Raw genomic sequence first — 15,156 nt, 5'->3', positions numbered from 1 at the left:
CTTCAGAGCTGCGTCCTCAAAACTATATTAATTATATCTGCCTTTTTCCACCCTGGCACTAGTTTAATTTAGACATTTAGATACCTTTCATCTGCTATGATTACATGTGTAATACAAAATGGTACAGGTTGCCAAGGTTTGCTGTAGTTTAATATGCAAAACGTGTGTGTGCTCGTTAAAGTGCGTGCAAGTGCCACAGAGCATCAAAGGAATTTTGCCAAATCATTGTTATGATGTGTCCAGAAAGAGCTCAGTTTAACTGGTTTGGGAGGGACGGAGCTAAGAAAAGACAGTTATGTAAGAACCATTAGAATAATGAGACTGCATGTTAAGTGGCCATAGGGATATCTGAGGATATGTAACAGGCCAAAGTGAACTGCAACTGCATACCATAGCAGGGGTTAAAATTATGCTGGAACAATTAATTGATTATTAGATTAACTGTAGTCAGTTAATTGTTTAAGTAATTTAACAAGCAAACGCATTCTGTGGTTCCTGCTTCTGAAATGGGATTTGATGATATTATATCATGGTTTTATATCAATGTAACTTGAATATGTTTGGCTGTTGGTCAGACAAAACAAGCAATATGAAGACATCAACTTGAGTTGTTTCTGATGATTAGATTTTCCCTAATTTCCAACATTTCCAACAAAATTAGATTACAGCCTTATTTTAAGGAAGCACATTGCATTCACCAAATGGATGGCGCGATGGACTGGCGACGTGTCCAGGGTGTACCCCGCCTTTCACACGATGTCAGCTGGGATTGGCTCCAGCCCGCCGCGACCCTGTACGCAGGATAAGCGGTTGACGATGGATGGATGGATGGAAAAGAAAAACGATCGGGATGTAGTAATTATGAGACAACTGAAAGGTGCCACTCATGGCCACTGCTTTGCTCAGAAGATCCACTGCACAGCTACAGAAATTTAAGTTATCAGCTTGATACTTCTAGTGCAGTGGCTATAAGTTAATATTGCTAGAAGACTTTATAGAAGGTTTATAGGTAACGGTTTTACAACAGACTAATATTCATCTCGTAATTATAACATATCTTCTCATAATTAGGGGATAAGATGTCTACATTTTTTTTCTTTGTTGAATGCAACATGCTTCTGTACTATTTAAAACAAATAATAAGAATAGTTTAAGTGATTTCGATTAGACAAAGAATGCAAACATTCATGTATCCACAGCAGCAGTTTCTAATAATACTGTGGACATGACAAGAAACAAGAGAAAGAACAGGAAAGAGAAGATTAGCTGCTTTTGAATAAAAACCATCTATCCTTGCCACGATCAACACCCTACGTGCTCCTGAGACATCCTGCTCTCTTGTTACATACACCAATTGGGGGGAGGGCAATATTTCAGGGATTTACAGCCTTTCTTTTATTCTGAGAGTCAGACATTGGTTGAGACTTTATTATGAGTTTTGACCCCTGGGCCTAGTAAAACTGCTGAGCTGATAAAGAACCGCAATCGCCTTTTAATTTGATTAAAACTATAATAAACTCTAAAATTGCTGTTGCAAGGTTTTTTTCTTTCTTGCAGTGATATAATATTTCGCACTCATGCCTGCTGGGCTGTGAAGCTCACTAAAATCAATACACTGTACATGGATAGTTCCTGTTGTTAATAATATCTAAATTTAAAGATGTGTGCATTTTTCTGCATGTTCTGCATTTTAAAGCTCAACTAATCAATATGACTACATGTAATGTGAAAGGGGTCGCTTACAGTAAGGAACCCACAGCAAATTATTCTTTTTTAGCCTCTTTTAGCTCACAGTTTTGGTTTGATTTATTGTTGTTCAGCCTCAATGTTTTCAGAAGCAGCAGGCAGGCCATTGAAATTGTGAATGGGGTTGGCATGTCCCCTCCGTTTTTTAGGGTTTTAGTTTGATTTACTCACTTAAATCTCTCTAAACTGAATTTTTGGACAGTCCAGCTGCCAAAATCCACAGGAGAGAAGAAAGATGTAGATTAAAATGTTTACATGTTCATCTAGGTTGCTTTCAAATAATACCGTGCATTCAAAGTAATTAAGCTCCACAACAGCAGCAAGAAATTTGCAGACTTTGTTTGGCTCGGGATTTGCCTTTGAGACTCGATTTATGCTACTACTATACCCTCTGTAGAGTTCTGTTATTATTTATAGTCAATCTTCCCCTAAAAAAATCAGACCCCTCTTAGCAAATATTTCAAGTGGGATTAAGTAAAAAAATTTATTGAATGAATTTTTATTGGACTACTATTATCTGGGGAAGCATGATAACCAATTCCATCCAATATCTTATTTGCTAGATTTATATAAATATATTAACACAGTCTCTTGAGGAGACCAAACAGAGCTAAAAGGAATTAGATATTGAATTTGCATTCATCAGGTGGCCAGAAGCATGACTCCAAATGATTGATTATGTTGCTTTGTGTCTGCCAGATGTGTAAATAGCTACTATATGCTAACATGTTTGCCATAGCAACGTCAGAAGGCGTTATTTTGTCAGAAGTGTGTTTGAGGTGATCGTCTTCCCTACAAGTGGCCAAAAAAGAATGAATCAATGGAGCATTAATTAAAATGGTGTTACTGGACTGCAATGAACTTTTTTGTTCTTTTTATTGAACAGTCAACTGTAAAGAGATAGAAGAGGAAATAAGAGAGGGAGAGAGAGAGATGGGGAATGACTTGCAACAAAGGTCCCCAGTTTGCATCTGCGCACAGTGCGGGTTTGGTCAGAATCTTACTCCTTGGGCACACCGCTTGTTTAGACTTTTTGTCTTTGCTGTTTGTGTTTGTTATGTGCTCTTAGAAATACATGTACGGGTCCCTGCAGGCATGTATTTGTGGTTTGTGTTCATGGATGTGTGCATTTCAGTGTAGTAGTACAGTGTGTGTGTCATTGCCTGTGTGCTTTTGTGGGGCGTCTCAGACTAAATACTGGCTGTGGGTTGCAAAAATGGATCCCCAGTTACCAGACAAAGGAATGAAGGAAAAGTGCGATGCCTCTATGAGTGTGTGCATCTGTGTATGTTGTGTGTGCTGGCAGTGTCCCTGTGGTCCAGGGGTTCAGGTGTTAATGTCCACTGATGTGTCTAATTGCTGTCCTCATGAGGAGGGGTTGAGGGTGGGGTGTTGGGAAGAGTGGAGAGGCATTGATTTGGGAGGAGGAGGAGGAGGAAGAAGCAGGGAGGCATGTGAGCTGGAGAGGGAAGAATGAGGTGGAATGAATGACAGGGATGCTGTAAGGAGAAGGGAGCTCTGCCAGAATTACAATTTCAACCCTCCTCTCTCTCCTCCTTCCCTGCATTTCCTGCATACTCCTTTGACTTTCCCTTTTTCTTCATTAACTTCCTCTCTCCTCCCCTTTCCCTTTTCCTCCTTGTCTTCCTCTCATTTCACTCTCTCCCTCCTTGCCTTCTCTTCTTCCCCTTGTCCCTCCCTTTCACTCCCCCATCTCTCTCTCCCTTCTCTCTCTCCCTCTGTACCACTGTCTCCTCATCTCTCCACCAGCTGCAGTGCAGAGATCTCCGCCGAGGCCCCCGTCAGGCTGTCAGGTGACCGGGACGGAGGCTGTGACATCACCGCCCCCTCGACCGACTGTCAGCCCTCCGCCGTTGCCATGGCAACGTCGGCAACGGCCTGCGGAACCGAGGCTGGCGACGAGACGCCTGCAGGAGGAGGAGGAAGAGAGGAAGCAGGAGAATGCGTAAGGATTCTTTTTCATTTTCTTTCCTCTTTTTTTTTCTGTCTTGAAATGTCTGTCGTCTGTGCATGTCTTTGCTCGACACCTTTCATTGTTGCTTCGTAGTGTACAGAAACACAAAGATCTATTGGTATTCGAGGATGACTGGGACAAGCAAGGGGACTGCGACACATAGCCACATGCACATCACTCACACATACTGATGCAGAGGTATTTGTTGAGACAAGAACGAGCATGCAACGCTCTATCTTCCAGCAGCAGCTCGACATCTGACGATGCAGTAAAAAAAGAGGATCAAGCTCCCCTCCAGCAGCTGGCTGCTGGTAACTCAGCATTTTATTCCTGCTCTCTGCATGGCTCCTCTCCACTGACTGGCTGCAGCTTGACACCAGCCTCAGCTGCAACTAGCATTGTGCTCCTCTCTGTGCATCTGCAGAACAGAAGAGCCCGACTGACATGGAGCCACATCTTGCTTGCATGCTACGAGGCTGTAGGTAGTTTAGAGAACAGATGTCGAGGTGCGTTTGCTTCTTTCTTAATTTTTGGCTTGGAATCCATAATGGAGCCTGCCTCTGCATTCCCAAAGTAAGGGCTGCAATTTGATAATTCAGCGGAACATGAATTATTCTCCTTCATTTTACCTGATAGCTGCAGGCTGGATATCATGTTGTTTTCTGGTATAGAGTGATGAAAACCTTTCTGTGCCTTTCAGTCATGTGAAACTGTTAGTTGAGAACTGTCAACGTTTGTGGAGGTAAACCTTGATGCAAATCCAATAACACCAAATGCGATGGAAATGGGTGATGCCTCTGGGATGAGGAGTTGCGTGTCACAGCAATGACCTTTTAACTTCCCACCTTAGGTCAACTCCCAGGGGCTTGATAAAATGATTTTACAAGCCACCTGAGGAGTGTTTGTCCATGCAGAACGCTGCAGTGTGTCTGGGAATTCCCCGCTTTACACACAAAAAAAATAAAAAATAAGAACAAGCCAGGACTTGCTTTTAGTTGTCAAACGGGGAACGTCTCTCGTCTTTAAGGCTGGGTGGTTTCAAGTTGTGATCAGAGTGGATTTTTGGATGTGCGGCCTTGTTGTGTTTAGAGTCTGTTACAAGACTTGGCAGACGATTAGTGCTGCGTCTCAGTATGAAATCTGGATTCTTGTCAGTTCGGCAAGCTGGGATCAGAGAGATAACCAAGGTTTGTTATGTAATGATGTCATGACAGTGAATATGGGGACATCACACAGATACACAAGCTGTGATTATCATCATTCTCACCTTATCTCATCGGAGAGTTTTGCCTATTTTCATCTGTCGCTATAGCAACGTGACCATTTGATTGACACACGTGTCTTCCAACCGGCAGCACACCGGTCTGGGCTGCAGGCGCTCCAGCTCAGATGCAGCCTATGAGCTGGCTGAGACGGTGAGGGCCCAGCGCGAGTGCCGTCTCCGGCCCCACTACAGTGACCCTATGCCAGCCGACGCCTCCAAGCGCAAACAATTGGAGATGAAGATCGCTGCCGCCGCCAGACTCCATGGTCATCGCAGAGACCGCGACAGAGACCGAGACAGTGGTGAGTACATGACACAACTATTTCTGTTTCTTTGTTGTCACAGTGTTTGACCTCTTTTCTTTTTTTACAGTTACCAATGTGTAATTTAAGAAACAGAAAATGTTTACATATTTTTTTATCTGCACATGGATTCAAATCTGCATCAAAACCCCATAGACAGGTATGCTGATTGGCTTAAGGTTAAACTAAGTTTTAAAGAATTGTAAGTGAATCAGTAATTGTAACTGAAGCATCACATATTAGTGATATTCCAACCAATTTTACAGGACTGCTGGACATTAGTATGTGCATGTGTCAACAAGAAATTTGAATTTTATGTCAAGTAGGCACGCAAACGAATGTGGAAGCCACTAAGAAAAAAGTTGGCATGTGAAAAACACACTCTGGTTTGGCCAAATGTTTTATGTACAAATCTGAAGAAGATTCGCTTCCAGAAAAAAATTAGAATTTTGTTTCTACACCTCATGGCACAAGGGTTGTGCGCTTTATAAATGGTACCATACCACAGTGATTCATAAGGCCATCGATCATTCCTTGGTCCTTAAGCCTAACTTTCTACCAAACTTCATTAAATCTGTTTTAAAGAGTACTCCAGTGATTTAGTATTGAGGGGCTGGCAAAAGACAGATGAACAAAAGAATGGTCAAGCTCCAATACTGCTGGATCCATTTCCCATAATCTATCTCAGGTCTTTTAAAACTCCACTCTTCTAGTTTGCAACCCAGACTTTTTGTTAAGTGTGAAGTCTCCAAGCTTGGATAACCCTGATGACATCATTATAGCATCATCTGAATAGAAAGCTCCTTCAGTGCCACAAAAGATGGCTTTTATCACAACGTGAATGGTTCTCCTTGTGTCTAGCTAAACTAATAATAAAACACATTTGTCCAAAAACAGGCTTTGACCCTTTGTATCCGGGGTTATGCCTTGATACTTCCTTCCTGTGAAGAACTACACCCAGCCCTCTCTGTTCATACATGTAATTATGACTGATACTGTAATTACAGAACTCCATGTCCTTATTACATCTCCCTCACCTCATCAGGGAAGGTGACGCTTCCTAATTTGTGAATGAACCTCCAACCAAGCCTGGCATTTTCCAATCTGTTCAATTTAAAAAAGATTAAGCATTGTTTCAGCATCTCTTATGCAACTGTGTCGTGCTGGTCTCTGGATATGTCGGCCTTTGCAACCAGTCCTCACCTCCCCCACCAAACACACAGACGTACAGAGCTCCCCTGCTAATAGCGTGCTCTTCCCTGTCAGCAGAAGCTCTTTGGCACTGGACGCTGTCCACAGAGTGTCAGTCAATATGGCATATGCTAATGATGACTTTGTTGCTCTTTCCAGTGGATAAAAGTGATACTGACTAGAAATTGATTTTTTTCTCAGTGCCAAAAACAAAATCATCAACCAATGGTTTAATATTAATACATAATCAACATAGAATCTGTATAATGAACCATATGCTTGAATGATACATTTAAAACCTTAGCAACCAAGCAAACATGCACATACAGTCTGTCTGTCTCCAAACACACACACGCACAATAGTATTGACATGCATACAGACAAAGGTTAAGTGCTTGACTGGAGGGTTAGGGATCTAATTATTGGAGAAAGATGATATCAATTATAGTTTCTTCATTTTGACATGACCAGTAATGACAACTCCAGATTAAATGGGCGCTCATTAGGGAAGCTGCTATTAATGCTTTGTGTGTGTGCATGCGTGTGCCTCCATGCAATGTGAATAACAAAGACTGTAGAGAGTGCATCATGAGCACTAATAAATCTGACCATCACCTCCCTCCCCAGCTCCAGCAGCAATTCGTGGTCGCTCAGAGCCCCCTGGTGAGGAACGCCAGGCGGGTCTGGGTGTGACTCGGTCCGGGCAGCATCGCTGGAGCACCATTAGCAGTCTGAGTGCCGACAGCGGAGTGGTGGGGCTTAGTGATGACCGGGAGGAGGAGGAGAGCGAGCCTCGTCGTTACCGCAAAAGCCGGGGAGCCGAGGTGGAACGGGTGGACAGCGGCATTGGGCCAGGTCTGTCCCGTACCTGGAAGAGACCATCTGCTTCCCTAAGAGCCTGGGAAGCCCAGAGACCCTGTCCAGACTGTGGACTGAGGGATGGCGCCTCCAAAGAGCGAGGAGAACGCATGTGTGAACGTTGCTCCAAGTTGCGTACCGAGCGCAAGGAAGCCATCCTGGAGTTTCTGAACACAGAGTCGAGCTACGGCGAAGACCTGCGGATCATCAAGGAGGAGTTTTATGGCCCCATGCAGAGTGCTGGGCTGCTGACAGCTGAGCAGCTCGCTGTGGTATTCGGTAACGTTCAGGAGCTGATAGACGTTAACGACCGATTCACTGAACATCTGCAGGACAGCATCGACCAGGCTTTTGACCAGGTGACTCTCTCTCTCTCTCTCTCTCTCTCTCTCTCTCTCTCTCTCTCTCTCTCTCTCTCTCTCTCTCTCTCTCTCTCTGACACACATAAAAAGGGCTTAAACAAGGTGGTCTGATTTTTAATGCTCTTATAAGCTTTGCACACCTACTGGTATTACATAAGTTACCTTCAGGGTCATATTTATAAATGCATTACATGGCATGGTTTCTTTAGAGCGCAACTGCCTACAGTATATAGTTATAATGTATTCTTAAGTAAGGAGGCTTTTCACACATGTGACCCACAGGTTTACTTACAAGCACACACAGAGACAGAATCCCAGTTGTCACAATTATAATTTTTAATACAACAACAAAATCAATCTTACTAACTGTCAAGCAGAAGAAATGTCTACCACAACAGTTAAAATAGGAGGGACCATAGCAAAGACAAAAAGTGGTTTTCTAGATTTCAAAAGCCGCCGTTTTGGCCGCTAGTAAATGTTACTTCAAAGCGCGGGGTACTTCCGGTCGGCTCGGAGGCATTGCGAGGCTACCCAGCCGACCAATCACAGAGAGCTACAAGGAACCGGCGCGAAAAATGGAGTCAGAGTAGAGTGTGGAGAACGAAGAAGACACAAGAGGAGTTGTGAATAGGAAAAGGAAGAAGGATAGTGATTCAAGTGATGGCAGCCATCAACAGATGAGAGGTTTCAAGTAGGAATGATAGCAGTGACAAGAACGGATGGGATCTTCAAGGACTCGCACGAGGTTGGAAAGTTTGTTGAGATGTTCGGTCCATCAAAATAACAAGGAGTGGGATGGTTGTCATTGACTGTGTTTCAAGGCATCAGAGAGACCAAGCGTTGAGGATTAAAATGTATAAAGATTTCAGCTGTTTGAAATGCTTCCCACTCGGGGGGAAAAAACAAAAAGAAAGGAGTAATAAGTGGCGTACCGCTGTCAGTGGAAGACGAGGACTTTTGGAACACTGAAAATGTCTGTGAGGCGAGAAGACTGACAAGATTCCGTCAAGGAGAAATGGAGGAAAGTAATTCAGTGTGCCTGACTTTTGTGGGAGATTTACCTGAGAGGGTCTATCTAGACTACATATAGGCGTTTTTTGACCAAAAGTACCAGGGACTTTCAAGGAACTAAAAGGTTCCTTCAGTGCGTTTCCACCGTGGTCTAAAGACAAAGAGCAAAAGATTAGGCAGATTAACCAGCTGACGTAGGCTGTAGGCCTGGCTGTACACAGCGATGCACAGGCATCATCATTTGTAACCACTATCCACGAGCAGCATTTATAAATGAACATCAGATTTGACTGGATATAATGAAAAACTATAGGCATAGCTTGACCATTAAAGCAGCTTTTTTTGTGTGGGAGCTATAATGAGGAGACACGCGATAAAGTTTGTTACACATTTAATAACAAACTGGATAAGACCATAAAGTTCTTACAATAACTCCAGCACAGAGAAAGCAGCACAAAAATAAAATTGCGACAGTTTGGAAGGTTATTAAAACATTTCCAGTGACAAGAGCTGCAGCTCAGCTGCAAGGCAAGCCCAGTCCCCATGGAAAGGACTACCCCCCTTGCATTTATTGCTATGGTGGTTAACTGTGCTGTGGAAATTAAGAACAAGTCAGAAAGGATCAAGATGGTACTGGATGCAGCAAGGAGATTCCTAGGCATTGCAGACATATAAGGGGAAGAAATAGACACAACTCTGAGGGAAGGATTTACATCATCTCAGACTATTGAGTCTGACTCATAGAACCCAACAATGTACGGACAACGGAAGGGGAGAACATTGGGTAGTAACTGTAAATATATCGCATTGTTGGGCTTCTGTAAATACGGACGGAGTACGGTCTAGACCTGCTCTTTTATGAAAAGCGCTGTGAGATAACTGTTGTTGTGATTTGGCGCTATATAAATAAAATTGAATAAATTGAATTGAATTGGGAAACCATTTCATTCAGTAGGTGGCGGTAATGCAAAACTTTGGATGTCAACCGCCACAAAACCCCAAAGAAGAAGAAGAAGAATGTGAATAACGAATAGAGGAGGGCAGCAATACCCTACAGATGCGTCTAGTCTGCCGGAAGGAAGGCTTATGGTCCACGTCGCCTCGAAGTGTTACATTTTTGAGGAGGTGCACGTCAGGCTACGGCGTAGGTGACTGACGGTATAGGGGCTACGTGGGGGCTACGCCGTCGCAGAAGTATAAATTGCATTTAACTCTGAGAGCAGCGCAACTAGGTCTGTTTATGTCTTGGTTGCTTGTCAGACTGTGACTGAACAATATTAGAGTGAAAAACAACTATTTATTACCTTTGATACACGCCGACGGTCAGTGATGCTTATGAACTGCAGCATGGAAATGATAACTACGTCGCGCGTGCACGAAATGAAACTCGCGTATCCGGCTGAGCGGTGCTACAGTCCACAGCCGGACTTTATTGCATTCCAGCAGCAACATTAGTGAGACCAGACAGCACACAGATGTGATGGCACTCCTCATAGGCCCACATCATTTTAAAACAAGGCAGTGATTATCTGTCTCTCAGTGAAGGTTTAGTTACAACTATGAACTAATGCAAGATGGAAAGCAGTGGATTCACATTGACTATTACAATGTTGATTAGTGGGGCATACTGGGCAATATGGATGTAGACTACATCTTTCAGTAAATAATATCACTTATAACATCACTTATTCGAGTCATATAAATTAGAGCTGGACAATAAAACAATAGCCTAACAATAATTCCAACAGTATAATTGTCAGATTTGTGATCCACCTGTTAAGTGATTTTCATGGTCTGACCATAAAGAATAGTTTAAACCACAATATCTGGTTTCTTCAGCTTTCACTAAGGAGCAAAAAATAACCTTTAAACTCGATAGAAATCATGATTGACATTTATCTTGATAATTATCGATATTGAATGATAAAAGGAAACCCGGGAGCCAGTTTGTATGGGCCTGATGAGTTGATAACATTAATATCTAGCAAGTATAGATATCTATTATTTACAGGGGCTATGCTTAAATTTGTCAGTAGAGTAGATGCTGGATCATAAACCAGTACGAGCACAGTTGATCCAAATTCAGTACCATCACAGCCAGAGATGTACAGCCAGCAGCAGTCTTAACAGACTTTATGAGGATTTTTCTAGAAGAGGTTTCCATTCAGGCTTATAACAGAGACAGACTGTTTTAAAGGTAGTAGTGAGAGCAATGCAGTGTCAGGTGTGACTGTGCAGCAGTGGCAAATTGTTTACATGGCTCACAGGTAACATAGCATACATAAAATATATGTATGCCTTTGCTCTAGTCAAATCCCTTTCTGACATGACCAATATTAATGGGCTAAACAAGGTAAGCTGGTAAGGCACATACTAACACATTTCTTACACTTCAATCAAAACTTTACATGAGGGATGTGTGTTTATGGTCAGTAGAGCATAATGAAGTGTAAGCAATAAGAAAATTTCACCAGAATGCAGGAAATTAAGTGTTTAATGTTAAAAATGTGGTGGGGGAGAGATTGTTTGATCAAATGCTTTTTCCAAGGTCAAAACAGCCAACATGGATAAGATGTGCTCTTTTGCCTTGTCAGTCCTGCTGCCTCACTGTTCACCTGAATGCCACTGTATGCTGTAACTGAATTAAGAACACTGGTGTCAAAGGTTGAGTTGGAGATGATCATTCATGCTTTTATTTCCTCTCATTTAGATTACTGTAACAGTCTTTTTACTTGTTTGAGCAAGTTGCCTCTGGAACTCCATCCCCACAGATATCCGAAATGCTCCCTCTCTGGACACTTTCAAAAACCTCCTAAAAATCCATCTCTTTATAAAGGCATTCAACCCTGAATGACTTTTATTGCGCTGTCTCTGTAGTTATGTGTAAAGCGTCCTTGGGTCCCGTTAAAGGCGCTATAAAAGTTATTATTAAATATTTGTGCCAAATTTAACAATTTTGGTGAATTTTACTGGTAGCAGATCTTTGAGACACGATAATAAAACAACGATTTGTTAAAACCAATTGTTTCCAAGTGCAAGATGTAAATTAGTCGAACATTGACATTTTGTCTCATGTGGTTTGACCCCAGGGAGATGAAGATCTGCTGACTGTGTACATAGGAGAGATCTTTCTGGAGTTTGTCAACATGCTGCCTGCCTTCCAGACCTACTGCCTGCAGCAGTCTACCTCGGTCAACATGCTCAACACGCTGGAGAAGGAGAAAGAACTGCTCAGGTACACACCAAATACCATCATTCTTTTTCCAGTTAGCCTGTGAGCTGAAAAAGTTACTCTGGGAGCTTTCTCTAGTTCTTGCCACGGCTCTTCTGTATAATTCTTAATGGAAAAGACAGTGGGTTATCACTTATTCAAAAGAAGTTCTATTTTGAGAGTAGAGCTGCAATGATTCATATTTTTAGACAGAACCACAGCTCAGCCATGAGTCATGCTGCCTTTTGATTCACATTAATCAAGTTTTCCCAGGACATGCACAGAGTATCTCTGTTTTCAACTTAATTTTGTCTCTTTTGTCTTCTCAGAATCTTCCTGGATGTTTCCCAGAATGACAACACGGCACTGCGTCGTATGAACTTGCGCTCCTTCCTCATGGCACCCCTCCAGCGAGTGACTAAATACCCGCTTCTATTGAGCCGCATCATTAAAGTCACTCCCGAATGTCACCCCGACTATGCACGTCTCCGTGAGGCTAAGAGTCGGGTAGAATCCCATTTGGAGCACATCAACATGAAGACCAAGCAGGAGGGCAACGGCGTCACCTGGTCCCTCCGCTCATTCCGCCGTGACAGCCGCAAAAACCGGGAGGTCATCAACATCGAGATGCGAGAGGTATCAATGAAGACCGTGGGCTGGGCGAGAGAAAACACACGATTTGTCATGGAGGGTCCCCTCCAGTTGTCCCAGCCACCAGATGGTCAGTGGATGAAAAAAGGGCAGCAAGGCCCTCAAGTTTCAAAATGTCCAGAGTCTGCTGATGGTGAGCACACAGCGGCCCAGTGAAGCCCCAGGACAGGGCACCGACCTGGGGGCAGGGGGGGACCAGGGGGAGGGGGGTGGAGAGAGCATTCGGGATGGAGTGCTGGTTCTAATCAAGGACAAGAGCAGTGGAAAGTTCACAGTGCTGAGAGAGCCCATACGTCTGGGTAACTGCGTGGTGTCAACAGATCCGGACTGTGAGGACACATTTGAGGTGCTCGACATTCGTCGGGAGTCTTTCGTTTTCCGAGCCTCGGACAAATCTCGCACCCAGCAGTGGTTCCATCAGATTAAGAGATATGCCCGAGACTTGGGCACCTGGAGAAAAAGACGCAATGCTTTGCCCAACATCATGATCAACACAAACCAGACCCGCTCCTGAGACCAACTGTCCCCAGCCTTTGTTACACTGTAAATAACCCAAATCCTTGTACAGCAAATCTAAACTGACAACAAGAAACGTTTGAATGACGCCACTGTTATAACATGTTAGACTTCAGTAAAATAAAATCTTCCTCAAAGTCTCGGAAGGGTAAGAAAAAGATCTAGCACTTTTTTCTTACAAAACAATAAGTGCAACATACTTTCATACAATCGTGTATGAAGATTTAAGTTGTTAACAAAAGATCTGATTCTTGGACAACCAAAAACCTTGGGCTTGTCAGCCTTGATTGTAAAGACTGTTTGCTCATGTAGAAAGAGCAGGGTTTAGGTAAATAAGGTGCGTTTGTTGGAAAGCATGACTGAACATGACTGATTGCAAAAACAAAAATTGTAATCTAATTTTTTTATACAAGACAGTCGAAAGGGGAAACATTTGTTTTAGTATGAAGAGATGGAAATGTGGTCAAGAGCTTTGTCCAGTGGTTTCTGTCGTCACTGCCCTCACCTCTCTGTGTGCCGCCCTCTACTGTATGTTGACGGTAGAGCAACTTTCACTGCCAGAGATGCAGTTGAGCAAAGCCTCCCCAGCAGGCTGAACATACCTCCTGTATCACTGTAAATGAGAAGTCACAAAACAGCAATAATCTCTACCAGTTTCAAAATAAGTAGCTACTGTATGTATTTAATTTCTCAAGATTTCCTTTGGCGTTCAGGTCTTTATTCTGCTCTAACGCGCGCTGTTACCTAGTGTCATGTGGCAGATTCAGGTCTCAAATCTGAACATGTTTGACATTGGTAAAGCTTCCCTTCATCATCCTTACACCAAGGAAGTCTCTGTCCCACTCAGTCACTGGAGTTAAGATAATGTTAGTGCCATGAACGCAGTTTGTGAGAAGTCTAGTCAGTCTCCTTTGTGTTAACATCATGTCAAACACCACAGTTTCCCCCCACGTGTTAAGTGCAGAGTTTTTCAGCCTTTGGTTCGGGACCCCATGTGGGGTTGCACGGATCGGGCCATGGGACAGATTATTTGATAGATCTATTTGTAGGGTTGCCACAAACAGTTATTTGCATTATCAATTAATCTGATCATTCGGTCTACAAAAATAGTGAAGAATGGCTTAGTTATTTAATTTACAAGTACAAACATTTCAGAGATCAAAATTGTGTCAATCAAACTAACCTATTTACTTATATCAGCACTGAGAGTTTGTAAAGAACTCGAATAGGTTTGAAATGAGTATACATATATATGCTATCTTTATATTGTCATACCATGAAATCTCTCTGGCTGCTGAGGTCATGACAATTTAGGCAATTTTATTTGACTCAAAAAAATAAACCCATCCCACCCATCTCGTCATGACATGGTTTTAACTGTGTGTTATGTGACCTAGCGATGAGCTGTTGTGCCTTGGTACTTGATTACTGTTATGCTAAAACATACTGAAATATTTGCAACATGTCACAGTAGCATTTATATCTGGGATCCGGACTAGACAGCCCTCTGTTGGCACTTAAGGACGATTTACAGGCAATATAATTATTCCTCTGACAGTGATCACCTGGTCCTCTCTTGTTTTAGTGTGTTTTCATTTATGAAAGCTTTTTGTTTAATGCACTTTATTATGATTCAGTAATAGAATGCTCTCCAGTGTAACATGTCATTTTTTTTATTCACAATTATTCATATTAGAAGGAACCTAGTTGACCGAAGCAGATTTCAGCAGGTCAACGCAATACAGTCATCAAACCAAATCCACTATTTAAGACTGATACTGTTTCATGTTTGATATAAAGTAGCACTAGAAGAGGTAGCAAATCACTGTGTTTTGGAGGGCAGGGCTGCTCAGCTCCACACCAATACTCGTGCGCTGTCGTAGGACATGGTTTCAACCCTTTCAACATATAAAAAAAACAAAGCCTGCTGAGTTGCATATGGTTTCTTTTGGTTTTGTGTTGCATTTGAAAGACCTAATGTATTATTTCCCCAATGTAATATATTGTGAATTATATTAAAAGATTTTAAACACAACCTTGCTTGTTGTATTTTTCTGTGCAATATGTAA

General features: G+C 42.6%; 1 protein-coding gene across 1 annotated transcript in view; it reads left to right on the top strand.

Annotated features, from left to right (window-relative positions):
• Nucleotides 1-15,122, top strand: part of LOC119904423 — a 60,440-nt gene extending 45,318 nt beyond the window's left edge. Inside the window, 6 exon segments of the mRNA XM_038721072.1 lie at nucleotides 3,517-3,712; nucleotides 5,077-5,287; nucleotides 7,106-7,695; nucleotides 11,799-11,944; nucleotides 12,250-12,652; nucleotides 12,654-15,122. Coding sequence (XP_038577000.1) covers nucleotides 3,517-3,712; nucleotides 5,077-5,287; nucleotides 7,106-7,695; nucleotides 11,799-11,944; nucleotides 12,250-12,652; nucleotides 12,654-13,085 — 1,978 coding nt within the window. The 3' untranslated portion in view covers nucleotides 13,086-15,122.
• The last annotated feature ends 34 nt before the right edge of the window (nucleotides 15,123-15,156 follow it).

The sequence above is a fragment of the Micropterus salmoides genome, unplaced genomic scaffold (assembly GCF_014851395.1).
Source record: "Micropterus salmoides isolate LMB-PRFRI ecotype aquatic unplaced genomic scaffold, ASM1485139v1 Ms_hic_scaffold_15, whole genome shotgun sequence".
NCBI classification, from domain to species: domain Eukaryota; kingdom Metazoa; phylum Chordata; class Actinopteri; order Centrarchiformes; family Centrarchidae; genus Micropterus; species Micropterus salmoides.
This window is presented reverse-complemented; position numbering and strand designations above follow the sequence as displayed.